This window comes from Astatotilapia calliptera, chromosome 5 (genome assembly GCF_900246225.1).
Source record: "Astatotilapia calliptera chromosome 5, fAstCal1.2, whole genome shotgun sequence".
Taxonomy (NCBI): domain Eukaryota; kingdom Metazoa; phylum Chordata; class Actinopteri; order Cichliformes; family Cichlidae; genus Astatotilapia; species Astatotilapia calliptera.
In genome coordinates, this window is record NC_039306.1 from 24,906,901 (window position 1) to 24,929,579 (window position 22,679).

Here is a 22,679-nt window from a genome sequence, read left to right on the forward strand (position 1 = left end):
TAACAGCTCCTCACTTTGGGAAAATTATTCTAGCTTTGTGACAGTCAGTATGAGTTGTTTGGAGAAAACCAAACAGCCTATCAGTACATAACTCACAGCATTATGACCATTATCTGTCTTATGGTTTTATCCCTTTGATGCAGCTTTGCAAACCTAAGCTGTTCTGCCATGTGCTTTTCTTAGAGACGAGAGGCCTTTTCCTTGTATAGCTTCTAAAGAAGCCATACTTGTTCAATGTTTTTCTGATTGTACTGTCATGAACTTAAGCATTTAACATGCTAACTTCTGTAGCATCTTAGATGTAGCTCATGGTGCTTTTGCAACCATTGCATGGTCTTATTTTGATGAGCAACACCTATTTAGCCACTTAATTCCCATGAAAGCAATGAGAGCCTACTGAGTGTTTTACAAGACGATTTAGAAAGTGACAACTTTCTTTTCCACATGACTGTATAAATGGATTATCTTGACCCAGGGATGCCATTTAGATTCAGAATATGGGAAAGACCCCATGAAGGATGGCTGAGGATGGGATGAGAATTCTCCTATGAAGACAAGACAGGAGCCTTTGTACCAACACCAGCAGTTTCTATGGACAATGTGGCCATCTGTTTCAAACGCAGTACACAGATCAAATAAAATTTTATTATAACAGTCCCAAGAAGCACATTATTTTATTCAAAACCTCCATGTAAATCATGCCGGATCATTTTCTTATTTTTTTCACTTATGATCTGCCCAGATAAAATAAAAACACATTTGCCATTCATCACCTATGAATCCAACATGCAAATTAAAAAGGGTTTTAATCCGTCCAGCTGTTATTTTACACACACACACACACACACACACACACACACACACACACACACACACACACACACAGAGCTCTGAGGTAGATAATTTCCTCTGTGGTCCTGTAGGGGTTGCTGTGTCCACCCACCATGATCAGATTTCTTGATGACGTAACGCAAGGCTGTGTGTTTTTGCAGCTGGATAGGACATCCCTCATCAGAAACGCGCTGTCATGTTTCACAGTAACCACATTAACCATTAGCCAGCAGAGCACACGCGTTGTTTTAGTCACACTGTGTCCTCGTGGACCTTTTTTTTGTCAGGTAGATATTTTATTATTACCAGCTCTTACCTCCTGCTGCTGCAGCTCACAGACACTCGGCTCTCCTCCAGCCCAGCCCGCGACTGCTTCTCCCCACACAGCCTTTATTTTATTTTTTTTATTATTAACTTTAAATTTGCAATCATGGGTATCAATAAGACGTACATGAGGATCGCCTATGCTTCGTTTGGTACGATCGTGGGCTTTTCAGCCTTTCTGGTGTGGAACTTCGTGTACAATCAGCCTTGGACTGGAGCCATGGGGGGACTGTCAGGTGAAGTAAACACTCTCTGCAGCGATACATGTGATGAGTGTGAGGAGCAGTGAATGAGAGATTTATTGGCATTTATGGGAGCGTAGAGTTAGAGATGTGTCACAGGTATAACTTCTATTTCAAGGCCAGGTCATCTAACTTTATGACACATGCGGCAACCAAATGTGTGCGTAAATATTGCACTTTTTAAAAAAAAATGTTTTTGTTAAATTTACTGTTTGTCTTGAAGACCTTAAAATAATCAGATGTCACTTTATGTTCATAAACTTCTACACAAGTGTCTTTTTTAAATAGAAAGTTTAAATATGTTCAAGACCCAAATCCTATAAATCTAAGTAAAATAAGTCGCTCTGTGTTCATCTGAATTATGAATTAATTCTCAGAACATTTAGACAAATAACACTATCCACAGTAGAAGAGTCTTTTTCAGCATCATTTATTAACAAGTATAATAGCATTCCTGTTGTTTATACTTTAATCTGTTCCCACTGGTGAACACCTACTAGATCAACCATTAGAATCTCCGTTCTCCAATGTCAGTTTTTAAAGGACATTTTTAAAACCTTTCCAATCCTGAATCACCAGTACTTTGTATGACTTACTGTGGACATTGATGGTGAATAAGGGAGCGTGATGTATAATCCATGTCCGAGTATAATCCGAGTACAGATTTACACCTGGTCAAAGGGCATGTCTGTGCAAACTCACAATAAAAGGAAAATATGTCAACATTGCAAAAGAAAGGCTGTTGTTTTAGAGCAGTAGCATTTCCTTTACGACTGTGCTGCTTTGAGTTCAGATATTATCATGCAGTGTGAACATATGGACAATGGACTTGACAGGATGTCACAAATCGCAATGTTAGATCCTGTTAGGTTTGCCAAAAAGATAAAAATGCTTCCGCCCATGCACAACCGTGCAACGGTGATAAAAGAGTTGCATCTGGAAATTTGACCTTTGAAACTCTATCGAGGTTTACAGATGAGCATCTGAAACCTCTGCGCTCATCTGCTGATAGGGTGTAGTGTACTCAGTGTTAGCGGTTGTTAAATGTGCATTTTTACCAAAGATCAAACTAGTTAAAGTACAACAGTGGTGTCATCTTTTTGTGCAGTTAGTCAGTAACCATTCCTAATTACATTGGTAGTAACACATTAATCGGACTGAAAATGAAGAGCTGCAATTTCTTTGTCCATCAGGCTGGGGCGTAATTGACGTGCCTGATTTATTTCACAGTCAGTCAGCGTTGAAAAGAATTGGGCTATTGATTTTAATCAAAGCTGTTATTTTATTAACACAATATCAGAAATAATCCAGCACATGAAGTAGAGTCATGGTTGTTGTTGTATGCTTGCATACAGACTGTCCATCCCAACTTCTTCTTTTTTTTAAATATATAAAAAACTTAGCACACAGTAAACAGTTAAAGGTTCATTTGCACCATACCATGTTTTCCTCATTCTTTTAAAAATACATATTGATATAATATCAAGATTTTGAATTCTTTTACCCACAAGTAAATCTGAATCTGATCCTGTGAGACCACAAACATGTTTACATGATGATGAGTCATCCCACAGGAAAGAGCAAAAGTGTATCCTGTGCATCTTCACTGATCTTCAACTAATATAAAAGTTGTTGCACTTCCTTCTGTTGCAATGACAAAAAGAGAAGTGTGATTTGTTGACTCAGCATTTGGCAGCATGCTGTGTCATGATCCAGCATTTATTGATTATACAAACAAAAGTTCATGACCAGTCAAATTTATTTCAATGACTGGTATATGCAGTCATGTGAAAAAGACAGTTTTCACTGTGAAAGCTAAGTACACTCTTACTTCTTCCATATGAATTAAGAGGGTAAATAGTGCACCTGATTAAATGATTCAGCAAGTGTGAGCACCTGTATAAAAGCAGATGTTTTGTTAATTTTCTAGGATCGAGCTTTCAAGTCTTTCCGGAAGTGACACCCCAGCAAATTTACAATAAGGTTAGACTCAAACTCAAAGGAGTTTCTGAACAAGTATGGCTCATTTGGAAGGGATACAAAGAGAAAGCCTCTTTTCACTAAAAAGCACATGCAGATGTTTGGCTATAATGCACTGCACAAACACCTCGTACCGACTGTTGAGCATGGCAGTTGGAAGGTTGATGATTAGGGTTTTTTCCGCCATAGGAGCTGAGCTCCTGAAGTAGCATCTTGTAGTCACTATATCAACCATGAACTGCTCTGTATACCCAGGTATTCTAGAGTCAAATATGAAGGCTCGTGTGTTACTTAGCTAAAAGTGGATTATGCAGTACAACAAAGTTCCCAAGCACTCTAGCAAATCTATAACGCAATGACTGAAAGAGAAAAGAATTAAGGTGTTGCAATGGTCCAGTCAAAGTCCAGACCTCAGCTTGATTAAAATACTGTAGCAGGACCTTAAGAAAGCTGCGCATAAACAAATACCCCAAAACCTCAATGGACTCAGCAAACAAAGAAAAGTGGGCCAGAATTCCTCCCAAATAATGTTAGCGACTAACAACTTCATAATGAAAACCATTACTTTAAATTATCTCTGCTGTGGGTGGTGCTACAAGCGTCTGAATCATGAGGTGTACTTAGTTTTTCACAGGCTCTTTCACATGGCTGTATGTTCAGTTCAGCTGTAAGTGTGTTGTTTACTACACATTTTTAATGTTAGTGTTAATTGTCAGGGACAGTCTGCATTAATGAAGGTTACCATAAATGTGCCAGTGTTAGCCAAATGGCTGAGGCAGAATCTGCCTCCTAGCTACTTTTTGAAAACATAAAAGTCATTAAAGGATAAAGTGAGCAAAAACTAGGCAAACAGTTGATGTTAGACAGAACATACAGTTAGCTTGTATGAATTACAAATCAATCAAACAAAAAGAAAATGTGAGCATACCGGTATAAGGAAAACAGCTAGGTATGATGGCTTTAAGGTTACATTCAAAGTTAGAATAATGTTCCAGAAGTGAGGAGCTGTTATTGTAAAGGATGTTTTCCTCTTTGGGACACAAATTGGTCCCTCAGAGTATTTTCCAAATTTCCAAGCTGCCATCAACTCAAAGGGGGTTTAAAACGTACTTGACACAAGTTTAATCTTTAATCTTTTCCCCACTGATGAACTCAAGTAAACTGAAATCAAACACTTGAGAATCAGAACTCTTATAGATACCACCAAATACAGATTCTCAGCCAGTCTCACTGTAATATTCAGACTTCCTCCTCCAGTCAGACTTAGTTTTCAGCACCAGTCCTGACGTAAGGCTTAAAGGTTAGTAAAACAAGAGCTTTAGCATTAAATCTGAATCAGAGAGGAGTTGAATATGTGCACAACAACTGCAGCTCTGTTACAGTGCAACAATAAAATTAAAAAAGTGTAATAATGTGGAAATGTGTTGATGCATTTACATATTATTAGAAAATGGCAAGAAGGTGGATCATATCATGTAAAACCTGTAGTACTCTGCCTTTTAAACAGACTCATGAAGCTGAAAGCTAACTTTGCTGTCTGTACCTGGTCTCTTCCTTCAGGTGTGTTGGCACTCTGGACCCTGATCACTCACATCATGTACCTGCAGGACTACTGGCGGACCTGGCTGAAAGGCCTCAGGTTTTTCATGCTCATTGGGATTTTCTTCTCTCTGCTGGCACTCGCAAGCTTCGTTGTTTTCCTGGGCATTGGCGCCCTATACAAAGACAGTGAGTTGTTCGGCATCACTTTCTGGTCTCACTTCATTTTTTTTTATGTATATTGTTCATTACCAAACAGCTCTGTGGTGTACATACTCAGACTTGTTGCTATGTGAAATCATTGTTTATCAATTACTTATTTCAAATAGTTTTATTATTTGACCCAGTACTTTGCAGCCAGCATCTTTTACTTTACAGAAGAAAGGGTTCAGTTAAAAGATGGTTGTAGAGTGGGACATTTAATGTGTTTAGGTCCTAATAACCCCAAGTGCTTGCTCACAAGGGGTTATTTGATTGTCAAAGTGCCCTGAGGGAGCTGTTGTGTGGATTGGTTCTATATAAATAAAATTGAATTGAATTGTGTGTCTCTGTTTTCGCAGCCTTCACTGACCCTCAGAGCTTCTACCTGTCCTGTGTGTGGAGCGTCATGACCCTGAAATGGTCCTTCATGCTCACCCACACTGCTAAACAATACCGCACTGAGTTTGAGGACATCGGTATCCTCAGTGACTTCTGAGGGAAAGTCCTGCATCTTACAGAAGATGCACAGACTTGCTCTCACAGTGTGGAGCTGATGGAGGAGTAAAAAAATAAACCAGCAGTGCTTTTTTTCTTTTCTTTATGCAGAGCATCATGACCTTGAACAGGGTCTCCACGTCACCACGTACTGGTTCATTTTTAATTCTGAGCAGGATTTTTCGCTGACTTCTAAACTTTTCTGATAAATCCAGCTCCGTTTTATACTAGCCCAGATAGATTTTATTTTCTTACTTTTTCGTTCACCCCCGAATCTACACAGTGTCCTCTTGGTAAAACATTCCTAGAATATGATCAATTTTTTAACCACATCGCAGTTAAAGAACTTGTTGCAAATTTACCGACTCTTCTGTGAAAACCTTCAGTTCAACGCTGCAGCCACTAGGGGGTATCCCTCTTCCAGATATAAATGTACAGTTCATGGGTGTTTCTTATCGTTCTATCTGTGTGATATTTCTATTTAAGGTGGTTTTTTTTTACTAGCTTACAGGTTGTACATTGAGTAATCAAATGACAAAATCAGATCACAAAGCACCGGTCCCTTGATGTACAGTGATTTAAAGCTGATATACATTCACACACTGCTTTAAAAGTGCGTCGAGGCCTTATTGAAGGCAGGTAAGCCTGAAATCCTTCATCATTTAGGCTTTCCTGTGAAATTCCAAATAAGCACCAATGTATTGGTACTGTATGTTTCTGAACTTTGAACCAGCATTTTTATTGTATGAGTGATTTTTTTAAATTTTATTTTATTTTTTGTCTGTGTGACAAAAAGGCGAAACGGGCATTCATTGGGCTGTGATGACACTGTTATGCACACTTAAGTAATCAAGTTACTTTGTTTTATATCATCCATGTGAAACCAGATTATGGACATTTATATTGTAAGGTGAGTCTGGAAACTTTGTGCATCCGCATGTATCATTTGACTGAATGTAGGTGTGTGTGTGTTTGTGCAGGAGTGTCTCTAAGAGTGCTGTTAATAAAGTCTGAAAATGTGCATGGCTGTGACCAAGAGCTCTTCCTCTTTTCTGACCAGGAATTTCTTTGTTTCTTTTGCACTTTCTGTTCCTCTAAAATTTTTAATGTCTGCTGTTCTTTAAAAAGTACAACCCCCCCCCCCCCCCCCCCTCCATCAAAAAAATAAATAAAATAAAATAAAAAAATCACAAAGCTTATAATGTGAGTATTAGAAACTATTATGGAATCAGTTTGAAAGTGTCATGCACTCCTCTTCTGACTAAGCCCGGGGCAGAAGGGTCAGTGTTTTTAGGCATTAAAATGTGATTTGCACCCTGACAGGAATGAAGCACTTCTCCCACCAAGCCGAGCCACCCTTCTGAAGAGAAAACATCCCCACTGCATTGCAATCGCAACAGTAAACGCAGGCAATAACCTGCACTTTGAAGTTGGGCAATTATTCCATTTATCCACATTTTTATTTTGTCCCTCAAAGGAAAGGTGGGGGGTGGGGGAGGCTGGTTCAGGGTGTTTTTTTTTTTTTGCTATATGATTTTGTTAAAGCAGCTGCCTGATAGAAGCACTTTGAAGTTGATGTGAAAAATATGTTAGCGAATTTTTACAGTGCTATCATTTTTTGGTGTTCTTTCGCTCATTAAGTTATTTGTTAGGAGAAAAATATCTGGCGGAAGAAAAAAAAGTGTCCCCTTAATTCCATCCTGCAGTGCTCATTAAGGAAAGAACTCCTGCTATGCTGAGGATTAAAAGAAGTGAATTTTGGCATGGTGCTTGGTTATTTACTATATTTATCAATAACTTTGATCCTGGAAAAGCCACCATGATTATTTCACTTTGTTGCTGTCCTACATCCTTCCTCTGCGTTTTACCAACATTTTTGTGGTGCTTATATCTTAATTGCATTATACTGGTTTGTTTGTAAGCCCGGAGAGTCTCGCAGCATCAAGGTAATTGCGATGTTGTGGTTAAATCACCATGGTAACGTTGTTTTTATCTGGCTGTTATAAACTTCGACATTAAGAAACTGAAAAACAATCCAGCTCACTTTCCATCAAGCGGGCTGGGGGCTTTGGAACCAAATGCACCCTATTAAGTTTATACACCAGCCTGTAAAATGTGCATGTGTGTGTTTGTGTGTGTGTAGTATGTAAAGAGAGGGAGGGGTCTCTTTTTATTCAATTACAGGACTCTACCCAAATCAAGGGAGGAAGTTGTCTTGACTGGCAGTCTGGCAGAGTGTGGAGAGACTGGAAACAATAGTTTAGACATTCAAATAACCCAAATATCCTAAACATCCTGTATAATTACACACTGCAGAGCAAACACAAGATGACTGTTTAAATCTATAGCAAGCAACCGGCAAGAAGTAAAGATGTTCCTTTGCATTCAGCATACACTTACAGTCAGAATTTGAGTGTCTGACTTCAGTTATAGAACAGCAAATTTGGACCTGTTCATGTGTTCACACTGGCACATGAAAGTGAACAGTTAGAGCACATTTAGCTTTTGTAGATGTGTCAACAGTCTGTTCACACTTATATTTATTATAACACCATTAGCATCAAAATGCATAGAGAGAAAGAAAAACTTGGTCCTCATTTTAAAATGTTTTATTGCAAAGTGAAAGTATTAGTAGATTATTGGATATTTACTTTTAATTACATTGCTTTTTCATTTCAGTTTGCTCCACTGTTGTTATTTGGCTGCAAAATATAAGGTGACTTCACAAAGTGTGATGTATTCTTTTGTATTTAACTAACCATGTTTAAAAAAAAGTTAAAACTGCTCCCTGAGCAGTGATATTAATCCAGTTTAAGCCATATTATGCATTATGATTCTACAGCTCAAAAAATATTGCGAAACATGTCAGATGTGGCTGATTTAAATATTTGAATTGAAAAATATGCAAACCATTGCATAATTTATTGAGAACAAGATGGCACTGCCAGTTGGTGAAATGCAAAATTGTCAACCCTGGGAGAAAATTGGCATCAAAAATCAAAGTTACCATTTTTCAAGTGGTGCAAGAAATTATGTAGGTGCAGAAATTACTTGTACTAGCCTTTAAATATGTGTACAGCACTGTTTCATCTTATATATCGTCTGCTTCTGAGCATTTATTTAAAGCATTAAACCAGTGGTTTTTGAAAGTTTTGATGACTGAGTACATTTTTGGGGAAACTGAAGGGCTCACAAGAAAATTGCACACATCAAGTGTAGTCAATACTCTTACGCCTGCTCCGAGGATAGCACTTCATATTGATAATCTGTACTGTTTTAGAGGTTTTTTTTTTAAATCATATACCTGATTTAACATAAAATGGTAAGCAAATACAGGTGTTTGTAATGGCATTAAAGTTTCTGTTCCATTTTAGCATGGAGCCCTAATTTATTTTAATGAGAAACACCTTTGTCTAAATACTATCTTCTATCAAACTGTGGCTCCTGTGGCTGCAACATTTCCTTAATACCAGGTGTACTTATCAGTGTTAGGAAAGTTTAGTCTGCTCTAACAGAAAGAGAAGAAACTCTGGTCTCATTCTGCACAGCTGTTTCATAGAATGACTTGACCTGCAGATAAATCAAATGTACAGTAGTGCATTCTTGTCCTGCTGCGCTCATAGACCACATAAAATGTTATCAAGGGCTGCGACTGCCTCCATGGACTGCACCTTGAGAACCCTGGTATTAAAATTGTTAGGGGGCAGAATGAGTGTTTAAATATATTGCTGGAATTTCACATTTTGATACCTCCTGGACCTTTACATACCTTGACATTTGCAATGTATGTAAAATATAAACAGCCAGGTGACTGTAGGAAAGGAAACAAAACAAAACAAAACAGGGTGGGCAAATTTTTTTTTCCCAATGGGCCAAATGAGAAACTAGGACTGTTGTGGACAACAGTCCCACCAATAATCTTTTTTTTTTGTGGCCATCCACAATAGTCCTACCAACAAGCTTATTCGCCACACCAATAGGCTTATTGGTGGGACTGTTATGGAGGGTAGCACCAGTAAGCTTATTGACGTGGCCCTTGGGACAACAGTCCCAGTTTCTCATGTGGCTCCTTGGGAAAATTAGTTGCCTAGGCTTGGCCTTTAACATAATAGAAGAAGCAGTACAACTGTAAAAGTGTTGAAGATGTATACTGTACTGGTATTGTAGTGTTCAATTTCTTGAATGAAGTAAAAGTACTTTTACTTTAGAGTGCCAGATAGAAGGTGAACGGGGATTTACGGGTTTGCTGGCTTTTCCACTGCGATTGACGAAAAGCGGAATTAATCATACAAAAATGAAGTATTTGATCTAAAAAAGAAGCATCAGGAAGAAAAAAAAAAACGAAATGAAAAGAAAACATCTTGAATTGGTCGAGAACCAGATGGCCGCTTTGACATTAAGAAGTCGCTTTGGCATTTTAAGAAGGCAGTCCCAGAATGATTTCCGAGGAACTTCCGCAAAGCATGGTACAAAGCCCACAGATATTTAAGCAATATCCATAGCAATTTACTGTTTTATTTACAAACTGAAACATATGTTTCTAGACCTTTTGCAGCCCCCCCCTCCGTCCAATCCCTTCCTTTTAACACACTGATTTACTGATGCAGGATTTCTCCCTGTTTTTCCGCTTTTCTCTTTCTATTTTTGACCTTTTTCCTCCTCATCTGTCTGTCTTCATCTGCACTGACCATCACTCATCAGTCAATTGAATCGGCTGTTGACAGCACGCTAGATGGCTTACCTTTACACTCATCTATTGTTCATTGCTCCTCTGATGTGTTTGTGTGTGCGATGCTCTCTCCGCCTCTGGGACCACTGCGAGCTTGCATCTGAAACATTTTAGAGAGACACATATTTGCTGTTTTAGAGCACAAAGGGATATGCCATGGCAGAGGCTGTTTGAAGTGGCTTCACAGGGGGAACCAAAACCAGAGCGAGGGATTTGAGAAACCATAAAGAAACGTTAACGCAATGTAACTTTGGTAAGGCCATCTAATCTAATGGAAGTGGGGCCTGATTCAATGTGAAGGCAGACCCCTTTGAAGCTGGCTCTGTTGATGTTTCTAATGCAATAGCTCTGCTTCAGAAACGCAACATTTCCCTCCACCTTGCAGACAGTGCTTCACTGGAACGCCCGACAGAGCTGGATGCGTGATAGTGTCTAATCCTGGATTTTCCAGGTTCACACTGCTTCCAGGAACTAGCATTTGAAGAGTGAGTTTTTAGACACTTGACCTGACAGGGATCTTTATCTGAAGAACTATCGCTCAAACTGATTCATGGTATATGTGTATGTTTTGTTTGGGGGGTTTTTTGGTCTAAAAAGGACCATAGAAAGCCAGAAAGGTGTTTGATTGCCTTCTCATCTCATATTCAGACATTGTAGACTTAACGCCACAAGCTTTTGGCTTGGTGTTGAATGTACACTACATTTCACATATGGTAAAAGGTCATTATTGTGTTTCTGTTTCACATTCAGTTGAAAAAGTGCTGTAGAAAGAGTCTCTTCCTCCCAGACAATACTTGCGGCTTGATAAGCTCATTTAAGAAGTTCACACTGAAACAGGATTTTCCAAGTGAAGTGGCCACATGGTCAGCGCTGATCTGCTGACTCACTGTCAGGCTTACTTACAAGAAAAGTGAACCTAACATGGTGAAGTTGTGTGGCTGACTCAGCAGTGAAAATGACTCTCATGTGATGGTTTTCTATATATAGAGCTTGATCACATCAGCGTCTTTCTGCCTAGAGTCAGCACTAAGTTTAAATTAAAAAACATTTGGGGGACGGGGGGTCATGTTGACTACAGAGGCAGCTTTGATAGAAATCCAAAAATCCTTATTTGTGTTTACTGCCAATAAAGTTCAAATCTAAATGTACTTGCAATGTGTTGCCCTTGCAATTCATTTTCTGATTCACAGGGAGATCACAGGACGTGCTGCTCGCACATATGGAGATGATATGATGTAACAGTGAAGCAACACATATGCACACCTACCACTTGTTTATACCTGCATGTTTAACGCATGTCTTTTTGTGTCTGAAATAAATCAACACACTTAATCAAGAAAGAGAAATACCACTTTCACATAACACACCTTTAATTCAGTGGTTCACAAACTTATCTGCCACGTATCAGTCATTACTAAAAAACTAAACAAAACAAGCAGGCCCATTTATTTTCAGCAAGCTCTCATATTTAATCAGTTTAGTTCCCTCCACCTTGCACACATTGCTTCATTGGAACAACCGACGGAGCTGGATGTGTGATAATGTCACTACACATTCCCACCCCTTCTTCTGTCTTGTAGCCATCATGCACTGCTTCTTCTTCTCTGAAAGTGCCAGAATGAGTCCCATGACTCTTTTTTTCCAGCCTAACCTGCTGCTCCGCCTGCACCAACCCAGTGTGTGTTATCCCCAGCTCAGCTGTGAGCTCCGCTGGGACTGTTTGTAATGTGCCACGGATGGACCCCAGCACTTAAACACTGTAATCAGAGCCAGAGCAGGATATTGGCTAAATTACACATGAAAGCAGGGACATTTGAAGGAAGCCCGAGTGCTAAATATTATGATAAATTACAATCTAATACGAAGAAGGCACAGCTAAACAAGAATAATAGATGCTTGTGCGCAGCGGGGGTAAACACACACCTAGAAAAAGTGTGTCAATCAAGCTCACCTCGAGGTCTGTTCAGGAGCATATCTGGACCATCGATTGTAAGACTTCAACAGCAAATGAATTTCACCAGTTGTGAGAAGTTTTTATTTTATTTTTTTATTTATTTCTGCATTATGAAGCATGAACAAAAGTTGTATGTGGAAAATCAGTGTTTTTAAGGGCTTGTCAGTGCCGGCGGATGGATTTGGTCATTTCAAATCAGAGATGAAAGCCCGGGAGAAATATTCTCGTTTGGATTTCTGGAAACAGATGAGAAGAGTCTGTATCATAAATATCACATTTGGGTGAACAGACACCAAAGAGGCAGGAAACTATGAGAAACAAAGAGCCTGGTGAAAATTATAATTATAATAAGACTTCTATGGGCTGTTGTTGTTGTTTTTTCCTGCTTCTTCTTCTTCTTCTCCTTTTTAAAACATTTTTTTGTCTACCTGCCCAGGGGAAATGGTTGCCCATTTTGCAGTGAGCAAACTCTGATGTAATTACCACTAACTGCGTGTTGTCTCTGTAAAACAAAATAAAATAAAAACGTCATTAAAGCAGTGGAGTGTCTTTTTTTTTTTAATGTGCTAGGTCTTGTGCAGGTATTTTTAGTGCTGAATAACCTGTTGTGCTTTTGAGATGTTGGCGGGTGGATTTTATGAGCTGTTTCCAGTCTTTATGCTAAACTATGTGTAACTCTGCAAATAAACAAATAAATAAAATGAATGAATACATTTCGAAGCCTTTCTTTAATCGAAAAGGTCCCGAACCAGGAAAGGCAGGAGGTTTGACTCTGTGTTTAGATCATCCACACCTCTCCTCCTCATTAGTAGTCTTCAGGCTCCCACCACCATCACCACCACCACCATCCCCCACCTACCATGCACCTTCACCCCACCGCACACCCCCCAGCCTACTCCTCCCGAACCCCTCTAAGTGGATACCCCACAGGAAGGGCTTCTCCACGGAGGGGAAATGGGTCCCAGATGTCTGCCTTTGTGTCACTATAAGCTCCTGGGGAGGGATGGAGCTCTTGAAGGATGGGTATGGTTGTAGTGTGCTGTGTGCAAACTTCAGTAACTGCGGGCAGGAGGGTGAGGAAATTCTCAGGGGTGAAGGTGAGGAGGAATTCAATGATTGGCTCCTTTTGTTAGGCCAGTATGGATTTCCAAACACATCACTTACGATCGGTCACGCCGCTGCGCTCCTACCAGCTGAGTTTGTCACCGCGGAGTCACATGATGGTAATTGAATTGACTGCATTACGGACATAAAGATATTTCCCCCTGAACTTCAAAGTGTAAGCGTGGCTACTCTTCAGTGCAGTATTTCAGTCAGGCTAAAACCATCTGGTGGAGAGACAGAAACAGACAACATACTGGCTTTTTGGATATCCAAACCCCCCGGTGTGTGTGTGTGTGTCTGTGTATGTAAGCCTATATAGTGTATGTTGATATATTGATATGTGTATGATCTATTTTCAGCTCTAAAAAAAGCTTAATTATGACCCCTGTGGAAACAGAACAAAGATGAGAGCAGGTCTGAGTGTTTAGTGAAACATTATGTCAGGACTTTGACAAGGAAATGAAATGTGCAACATCAATCAGCCTATGAGGATCGAGATCAAACGAGCCTCCACACTCCTGCATCTGGTTCTGTTTGGACAGCCTCACTTTTTTCCCCCCTTGTCCCTCTCCTTTCTTCTCCTTTTTCTTTTCCCCCCTTTTCTCATTCTTCTCCCATTCTCTCCTTCTTTTTTCCGCCTCTTCTATGCGCCACGACATTCTTGTAGGCCTACCCGCTTATGTTTGCTCATTTTTTCCATGATGGTGGCACAGAGCCACGGCTTCGCTAAAGGTAAGCAGCAGCTTCCGAGATTAGCCTGAGCAACGATGACTTTCCTGTCCTTCCTTTGGCTCCACCAGAGGTCCCAGCAGGCCTCAGTTTTAATACCAGTTAATCCTTAAGTTGACTTGGCCGCTTATGTAAATGTAACCTCATATAATTCCCCGTTTCTGTCCACAGCCTTTTGCTTTGATGACCAGATGAGGGTTTTTTTTGTTTTTCTCTCTGTTTCTCTCTCTCTCTTCCAAGTTGATTGAACCCAACTGGGATTGAGCTACTTTCCGCTCTCTGTGAATGAAATGTAAACCAGTGCAATCATGGGGCTCATCAAAAATCTTCTGAACCACTCTCTTCGCATTCGATCCTTCAAATACCGCGCCAATCACATCCAAATTGTTGGCTTGAGGCTGTCGGGCAGCATATAGAAACTGATACGAGGTTTTAGTTACGATCCATAAAACCAGTGTTTGTAAATAATACCAGTATCTGAGTGTCTTTACGCAAAGTTTCTGAAGCTTCAGAAACATCAAAGATGTAACCAGCTTTATGGAGATGGAGGTGTTGAAATGTAAAGGCTGTCGCTGAGCATGCTGTCATCAAAAAGTACAACATTTCTACAGCTCAGAGCGGCAGAAAACTCCCCGCAAGACTTCTCAGCAGTGATCCACAGATGAGTCACTCCAGTCATGACGCATGAAGGTATAAATGGTTTTGGCTGTTGTTGGGAAACTGACAGAGATTCAGAGGTAGATTTGCGCAAGATTTAGTGATGTGTCCAAATTGTAGGTTGCACACAGTGTACAACCTGTTGTCATTTTCTCACGCAGGGCCTACCTGCTGTGTCACGACTGCCAACGTGTGGAAAATGCATTTTAAGTGGCTGCAGACCCAGATGGGTTCGCGCTGTGGAGGAACATGTGTCGATCCCTGCCCCGAAGCCATGGATGGCACAATTAGGTGCTCCTTCACCTCTGCAGACTGAGGTCGCTGGGCCACTCAGGTCAGGGGGTTATTTAGGGTCCTGGCAGTCCTCCCTTCCCAACCTGACAACTGATGTCGGCAGCGATATTAATAAGCTGCGCTTATTTGTTTAGAACTTTTCCATCGATGTGTCACATTTGGAGGGAAAAGGAAGTTTGCAGAGGCTGGTATGCAGATTTTAACTCGCTGGCTGACAAAAAACATCTTTCTGAAAAATACCGCTGTACCTTTTGGCCTGTCATGGCAATGGGCATGATTTATAAACATAAATTCCACATCATAAAGTACATTATTATACCGATAAATTCTCTGCGGTTCTCTAATCCATTTGTTTTTTTAGCGAGCGTCTCATTGTCAGGATAATAAAGAACATGACCGACACATGCTTAGGTGAACTCTCTCACGTTTGAATTTTAAAGGGAAATAAAGAGTTAAGCTTAAAGCACCACTATAATCATAAAAGTATTAAAACGTTAAAGCTTACACGTGGTGACTGTCAGAGACGCAAGGTTTGTGTAGACACGAGGATGCAGGCGCTCTAACAGTCCAGCCCAAATCTGGAACCCATAAAGCCTCAGACATCTCTGCAACATTAGACACAGCACTTCTTATTGGCTAAGCGAACCACTTACCCCCTTTTCTCTATCACCCGCCCAGCTAATGCACACTTCCTGCTTTCCTGCCTGTTTCATACCCGGCCACACCCTCTGGAAAACATTCGAGCCAATAAGAGCTGCCCGCAGGCTCCGGGTTGGCGTTTGGGTATAAAAGAGGTGGAGGTGGACCTGCCTGTCAGATGGTTTGTTGTTGTTCTGTCTGGCAGGTTGAGAGGGGAATGTGAAAGTGAGAATTTTAACAAGGTAACCAGGAAACAGGACGACAAGGCGTCCAATCCGATGGAGCTTCAGCAGTCGTGACTTACACAAGCTTGTCAAGCTGAGGGTTTTTTTTGTTTTCTTTTTTGAAGCTGTAAGCTCAAGCGATAAAGAACCGCACGAAATCCAGTTTTTGTGTTGGTGGCTGGAAGGTTATTAGTGGACAGGAGAATGAGAGAAGAGGTGTCCTGCACCAACTCCCCTGAAGGAGGACTGGGGGCCAGCGAGGAAGAGCTGGAGAGAGGATCAAAAAAGACCCTTCAACCAGGAAATCGAAAACGCTCCCCTTATCCCAAAAAGGACAGCCTCAGTCAGGCAGAGGAGAGCAGCACAGGCAGCTCCAGCAGCCTGCTACCGTCTGGGCCAAAGAGGATGAAGAAAAGCCCCTCAACGGTCGTGTCATTGGCCCCGACGACTTTGGGCCCCAGGCCCGAGGCGCCCTTCGAGGAGCTCCACTCTCAGCGCGTCATCGCCAACGTGCGGGAGCGTCAGCGCACTCAATCCCTGAACGACGCTTTTGCCTCTCTGCGCAAGATCATTCCCACACTACCTTCGGACAAGCTGAGCAAGATCCAGATCCTGAAGCTGGCCTCACGCTACATCGACTTCCTCTACCAGGTGCTGCAGAGCGATGAGATGGACGCCAAGCTGGCCAGCTGCAACTACCTGGCCCATGAAAGACTCAGCTACGCCTTCTCCGTCTGGAGGATGGAGGGGGCCTGGGCCATGTCTACCAGCCACTAGGACCCCACTGAACTTCTCTTGTACACCCTCTCGTGTCCACATCTTCCCTCCCTCCCCAGCTCTGTCCGTGTCTGCACTCATTTCCTGACCTTTAAGCCTCCTTCTCCCCTCATGGTCTGATCTTAACCTTCTCATAAACCTCTGCAGTCCTTTCTCGTCTCACTCCACCTCCATAGTTGAACACGCTTTAAGTTACTGAAATCTCCAAAACCTAACCCCGTTCCCCTCCACTCTTTCCACCTCTTTCTCCCTTATCTGTCCCACAGTTTTTTCCCAGGGCTATGATTCGCTCCACTGCAGCCCTTCAGGTATGGATGAAATATGCACACACACACACACACACACACACACACACACACACACACACACACACACACACACACACACACACACACACACACACACACACACACACACACACACATTCGTGCAGAGAATAGTGTCGAACATGTATGTATACACACACATGTGTACAGGCAGTTTGTGGCTCAACATTTAGACTAAGATTTCAGTGTAAGTGTGCTCTCTTCAATCGAAAAACACAAACTCGATGAAAACAAAATGAATAAAAATGGTTTGTTAATTTGATCAAAGAAGGAATAAATGATGTGGACATGATCTAAATTTTGAGAATGCGATGCACGCCACACAAAGGTGACGAAAACTCTTCTTTCGGAGTTTTATTATCGGAGAATTTAACACTTTTGCTTCATATAGTAAATGCAATCAGGAAGACAGGAATTGAATAAACAGCTTTTAATATATGAATCAAAATGTTACAGTGTAAATGTGAAGAGCTAAAATGTGTGTATGTCAAAACACGACAGAAAACGTATTTTCCGTCATGTGAAAAAATACAGTAGGACCAAAAGCGAAGAAAACTTTGCTTTACTTGTTTTAAATCGTAATTTCTATCAAAACATAGAAAAATGAATTCAAGAGCATGCTTTAAAAATGTCTGACAAAATAAGCTGCAGTGTTATTTTTCATGTAACTGTGATATCAGTCTTTGATTTCAGTGTGCATGTGTTTTCTTTAAACCTCAAATCTTAACTTAATTTTTATTAGCTAATCATCAAAACAACTTACCAGTTAGTATTTTTTCTTTGTTTGTTTCATTTTTAATTCATATTTTAAAAAGAGTAATACACTGTCAGTTATGATCTGTTGTTTTGTGTATAAATATTTGTCACACACACAAGAAATTCAAATACAACTCAATCCCACGTTGGTTTTGTGTAAACGGATCAGAAACTTTGGAGTAGGACTCTTAAAAAAAATACATTAATTTAATAATAGACAAAATATAAATTTAAAATAATGTAAAGTACAAACGTATGTAAAGGTAAAGTTATGCAAAAAGGAAAGTAGATAAAAGGAAAAAAAATTCTAAATTTAAAAATAGTTTAATTGGTTAAAAATTTATTTTCTATTTTCTTCTTCTAACACATTCAGTCACAAACAAAAATGTCTGCCCACCTCTTTATAATTTTTTTCTCTTTTCAGTGTAGTTGTCATTAACCACTCTCCATGCGTTTTCAAAATTACCATAAAAACACTTTCCAGCAGATAAGGTGAGGACGATTAGTGCACAGACTTAAATAAAACACAATCAGGGGCAGAGCGTTAATTTCAAAGAAAGAGGTCCTTTGAGCATCCTGGTTGCTTCGCTTTATAAACCAAAAATCAGCTAAAAGCACATTATCATCATCATCAACACTCCAGTGTTTGACATTCCTCTGATGAATGTAAGACAAATGTTTTCCTCTGCAGTCTCCAGGGCTTTTTTAAAAAAGACAAAAAAAAACCCCAAAAAACATTTTAAACAGACACCAGATTCCTGCACAGGTACAGCAAGGGGGTGGGGGAGAAAGGGAGAGTGGGGGGGTGGGGGGGGGGGGGGGGAGTGGAGGCACATCACTCTCTCTCTCTTTCTCTCTCTCTCCCTTGCAGCCTTGCCCTCTCTCCTCAGGATCTTATATCGTGCAATCAGGCCTCGCTGGGGCCCAGACAAGCAGGAACCTTTAGATTGGAAACAGTTGTGAGGTATTAGGAAGGTGTGTCTACCGGGGTTAGGGTCAGCCGCACGGGGCTGTGTATGTCAGCACATGTTTGTGTGTGCTTGCTGTGTCTGTGTGGTTGTAGTGAGTTTTAATTAGCTGTGCAGCAGTGTGTGTGTGTGTGTGTGTTTGTGTGCAAACATGTGCATATAAGTAAACAGGAATACATTTGCAGATGTTGTTTCAGTGATTTTTATCTCTCCCATCTTCTGGTTTCAGTTTGGTCAGACTTAGTTATATTTCTTCCAAAAAAAAAAAAGGCCATGAAGGTCTTTGACAACATCAAAGGATTTATTTTTAAAAAAAAGATAGGCGGGTGAAGACATTGTGAGGAGCAAAGGCCGAGCAGAGATTAATCTGGGTTTCAGTGCAACATGCTTTTCTAACAGCTAGATCGCAGGTCAAGGTGAACACACACACTGCAAACAGGCACAGACACAGTTCTCTGATCAGGCCTTTAAATGATTACAAACATATGCAGCATTCATCCCGAATCACAAATGATACTACAGGTACTGCTGCACATGGGCTTCATACAACCCGTGCTTATACACATATATATTACACTGTCCAGACACACACATGCAGCTGCTGCTATGTGCACACCGCAGGTGTTCCACTCTGAGCTAACTCACCAGACATCATGGAGTGGAGCGGGGGGTTGGGGAGGGCTCCAATCAGCGGAAAGCCAAGGCCCCTGCTCGTGGACACGACTGTCCTTGAACGCATCGTTGTAGTTATTACCTACCACTTTGACTGCTCTGCCTGTTATCATCAGCTCTGCAGGGGCCGCCACAGAAAGTGCTGCAAACTCAAGGCCTGCGCCTGCATGACCAAAACATGCAATTTTAGGAAAGAGCTGAGGTTAGAAAGGGTCAGGACACTTCAAAGGCGGAGCGTGCACGTATGCGTGCACGGGTCCTAAAACAGTCTCTGTGTGTGTGTTGATGAGGCCATGTGTACTTGTTTTACTTGGTGTTGGACAAAATAACCCAAACAACTGACATCATATGACGTGCTTGTAATGTTCCCTTGTTTAAGGCTGTTTATGGTGTGGTATCAGATATCAGTGAATAATTGTTACATCCTTTATTTAAAGATGTTGAACAACATCAGTGCCTCTTCTTTAAGAATGACCAGTGTACAAAAATGGTTTATAGAGTTGGAGAGCAGACGGACAGTTAATACATAAACAGATAGTACATATGTAATTCATACATTATTCAGAAATTCAAAATTCCATACACGTACATTTAAGGCTTTAAAATATTCTAGAGGACTGCATAGTGTTCCTGCTTTTTTTCCTACCTCAGATTTTTTCAAAGAAATCACATAGTTGTTTATTTATTTATTTGTTCAATTGATGAGTATATTGCAACAAAAGCAAAAAAAAAAGCAAAGAAATAAAAAAACAAAAAGTTTATAAAATTCACTGCTTTTGGTGTAAAAGAACATTTTATATTTTATTTGGAAGCCCGCAGCATGTACACACGAACACGAATCGGCGCAGACATTTTTGTGCATTTTCATGAGCACGATTTTGAAGATGTGTGGGTGTCTGGCTCAGCGTGAGATGTTCAGAATGAAGCGATTGTTCAGTCTGAGTTGGAACAAACAAGACTCTCCCCTCTGTTTATACTATAATCACAATGCCTGTCACTGCTTTCCTGTGCCGGAACCCCTGGCTCTGCTGCATCTGTGCACATATGTGTGTGTGCGTATGTGTGTGTGGTGTTTTACAATTTGGACTGACCAGCTGTTGGACGCTCTTCTGCACATATTAAATATCTGGCTTTCGCTGTTGGCTGATCTGGGACCAGATGTAAAGTCCTCTGCGGCTCATCTGCGTTTTTAAAAGCCTCATCCAGAAGTCGTGGCTTCTGAGAGTCATCTTTATTTTTAGAGATCCAAACTAAGAGCTGAGTGCAGGTGGGAGGATTGTGTGTGTGTGTGTGCGTGTGTGTACATTTGACTGCTCCACGCATATGCGCTCGAGCGTGCATTCGAACGTGTGCTGGTCAGACAGCTGCAGGGATAGAGGAAGGTCTTCTGGTTTGACACGTAGGCAGCAAAGAACCACATAACACAAGCCCAGAGTGTATCAGAATCTGCACGCTTACACAATATAACGAAACAGAAATCGTTCAGTCATTTAAAAACATTAATAAGGACCGACCCCCACACGAAAACCTTTACATGTGCTTTCTTTAACAAATAAAGTTGGCTTGAATCCAGTGCAGGTGTACCAATAAAAACTATTTTCCAGAGACGTAATTAGCGAACATAAATTAATCAAATACAAAAAAAGTGTGCATTTAAATACTGACCGGGCATGAAAATGTGAGGCAGGGTGTTTAATGGCTTTCCAGCACAAAAGAGGTGGCCCCACGCTCTGTGACTTGAAAAACAAAGCACCTTTTGGATGGGAATATGCACGCGGCATGCTTTCGGGGTACGATCAAAGTCATGTGACCCTAGCCCTAACACACACATACATCCGGCTTCCGCTCGCAAGACTTCTCGTGGTATCGCGGAAGGGCACGCTATAATTAGGGAAAGCTGAAAATGATCCAGATGAAATGTTTGCCTGTTAAAAGGAGAAGCTGAAGAGCTGTGGGGATTTTTCCGTTTTTGCTTGTCTGCGTTCACATGTTGTATCCTCAACACATTCACCCGGTCTTTAATTTGTGTGAAATGCTATAAAATGCCCATAATGCTAACTTGCCTTTTATGTTTCTTCTCCCTGCAGAAAACTGACAAATGGAAACTTCACTACACTCGAAGAAATTGGTTCCTGCCTTGACAAATATCTCCACTTTAAAAAACAAAAAAACAAAACCAAAAAAAAAAGGAAAAGAAAACTTTCTCTTTCTCTGGACAAGTCTGGCCTCCGTGCCGTCGCCCGGCCTTCACCGAGTGTTCCCGAAACTCTGGTGAAGATCCCGCGACGGCCCGACGAAGAGCTGAACACTTTGAACGATGAAACTGAAATGAACTTTTTAAAAAAATTAAAAATAAACAAAGATCAACGAACAGCTGGCCTGCGGTGACAATGAAACAAAATGGCTGCTGGTTCGAGTGCCTTCGGTTACACGGCGATAACCACCACGGCGAGATCCACCCAAGTCTTCACAGTGGATGACTCACTGCCAGACAGACATTAAGATGACTAATGATAATGGCACAGTGATGGTTAGAGGGCGGTCACAGCCAATGAATGTTTACAGCTAAAATGCTAATAAGCTAATCGCTCTGGCTCTGAAGACCCCGTCTTGAGGGAAGAGGAAGAGCACGAGGAATTTGGCGCAGATCTTCGACTTTGTAATAACTGGATCGCTTTCTGTGTATTTTGTGGGTTTTAGAGTGTATGTGAATCGGTATACGCACACTGTATTACTTTAAACTCTGCTTATCCTTTGCTCTCGCCTTTAAGGGAAAAAAAAAGGAAAAAGTCTTGATACCACCACTGATCCCAGTTCAGCCCCCTCTGTTTTTCATTTTACTCTTTTCTAGTAGAAAGCTGCATTTTGTATTGCAAGAAAATCTCATTTAAGTAGTTTTTTTCTTTGTTTGTTTTAATTACAGCAGCTTTAAAATATCTTTGCAAGCTTATTTTCATTGAAAAAAACGCAAAAATAAAACAGCGGAAATTTTCGTATAAAATGTGCCAAAGTGGCGACAAAGTGATTTGAGCCACAGCAGATTCATTTGTAACCATGTGGTTTAAAAGTGTTGCTTTTGTACTGCTTTGAATTTGCTTATGATCATCTCTCTTGTGTGATATCCTGTGGAAATAAATTTTTTTCCTCATGGCTGTACATAAGTACAATATTGTATTTTTGAAGGAGAATGGAGAATGCTGGGAAAAGAAAATGACCAAACAAAGAGAAAAAAAAAGTA

At 40.7% G+C, this 22,679-nt stretch overlaps 2 protein-coding genes across 2 annotated transcripts; both read left to right on the forward strand.

Moving 5' to 3' along the window:
- Nucleotides 1–1,061: 1,061 nt before the first annotated feature.
- Nucleotides 1,062–6,633, forward strand: LOC113021724 (heme transporter hrg1-B-like). The gene is made up of 3 exons (XM_026166438.1): nt 1,062–1,391; nt 4,938–5,105; nt 5,477–6,633. Exons 1-3 carry the CDS (start codon nt 1,262–1,264, stop codon nt 5,611–5,613), a joined length of 435 nt encoding a protein of 144 aa, XP_026022223.1. The 5' UTR covers nt 1,062–1,261; the 3' UTR covers nt 5,614–6,633.
- A 9,278-nt stretch (nt 6,634–15,911) lies between these two features.
- Nucleotides 15,912–22,602, forward strand: LOC113022714 (twist-related protein 2-like). Its single transcript, XM_026168420.1, has 2 exons — nt 15,912–17,027; nt 21,529–22,602. Exon 1 carries the CDS (start codon nt 16,147–16,149, stop codon nt 16,717–16,719), a length of 573 nt encoding a protein of 190 aa, XP_026024205.1. The 5' UTR covers nt 15,912–16,146; the 3' UTR covers nt 16,720–17,027; nt 21,529–22,602.
- The last annotated feature ends 77 nt before the right edge of the window (nt 22,603–22,679 follow it).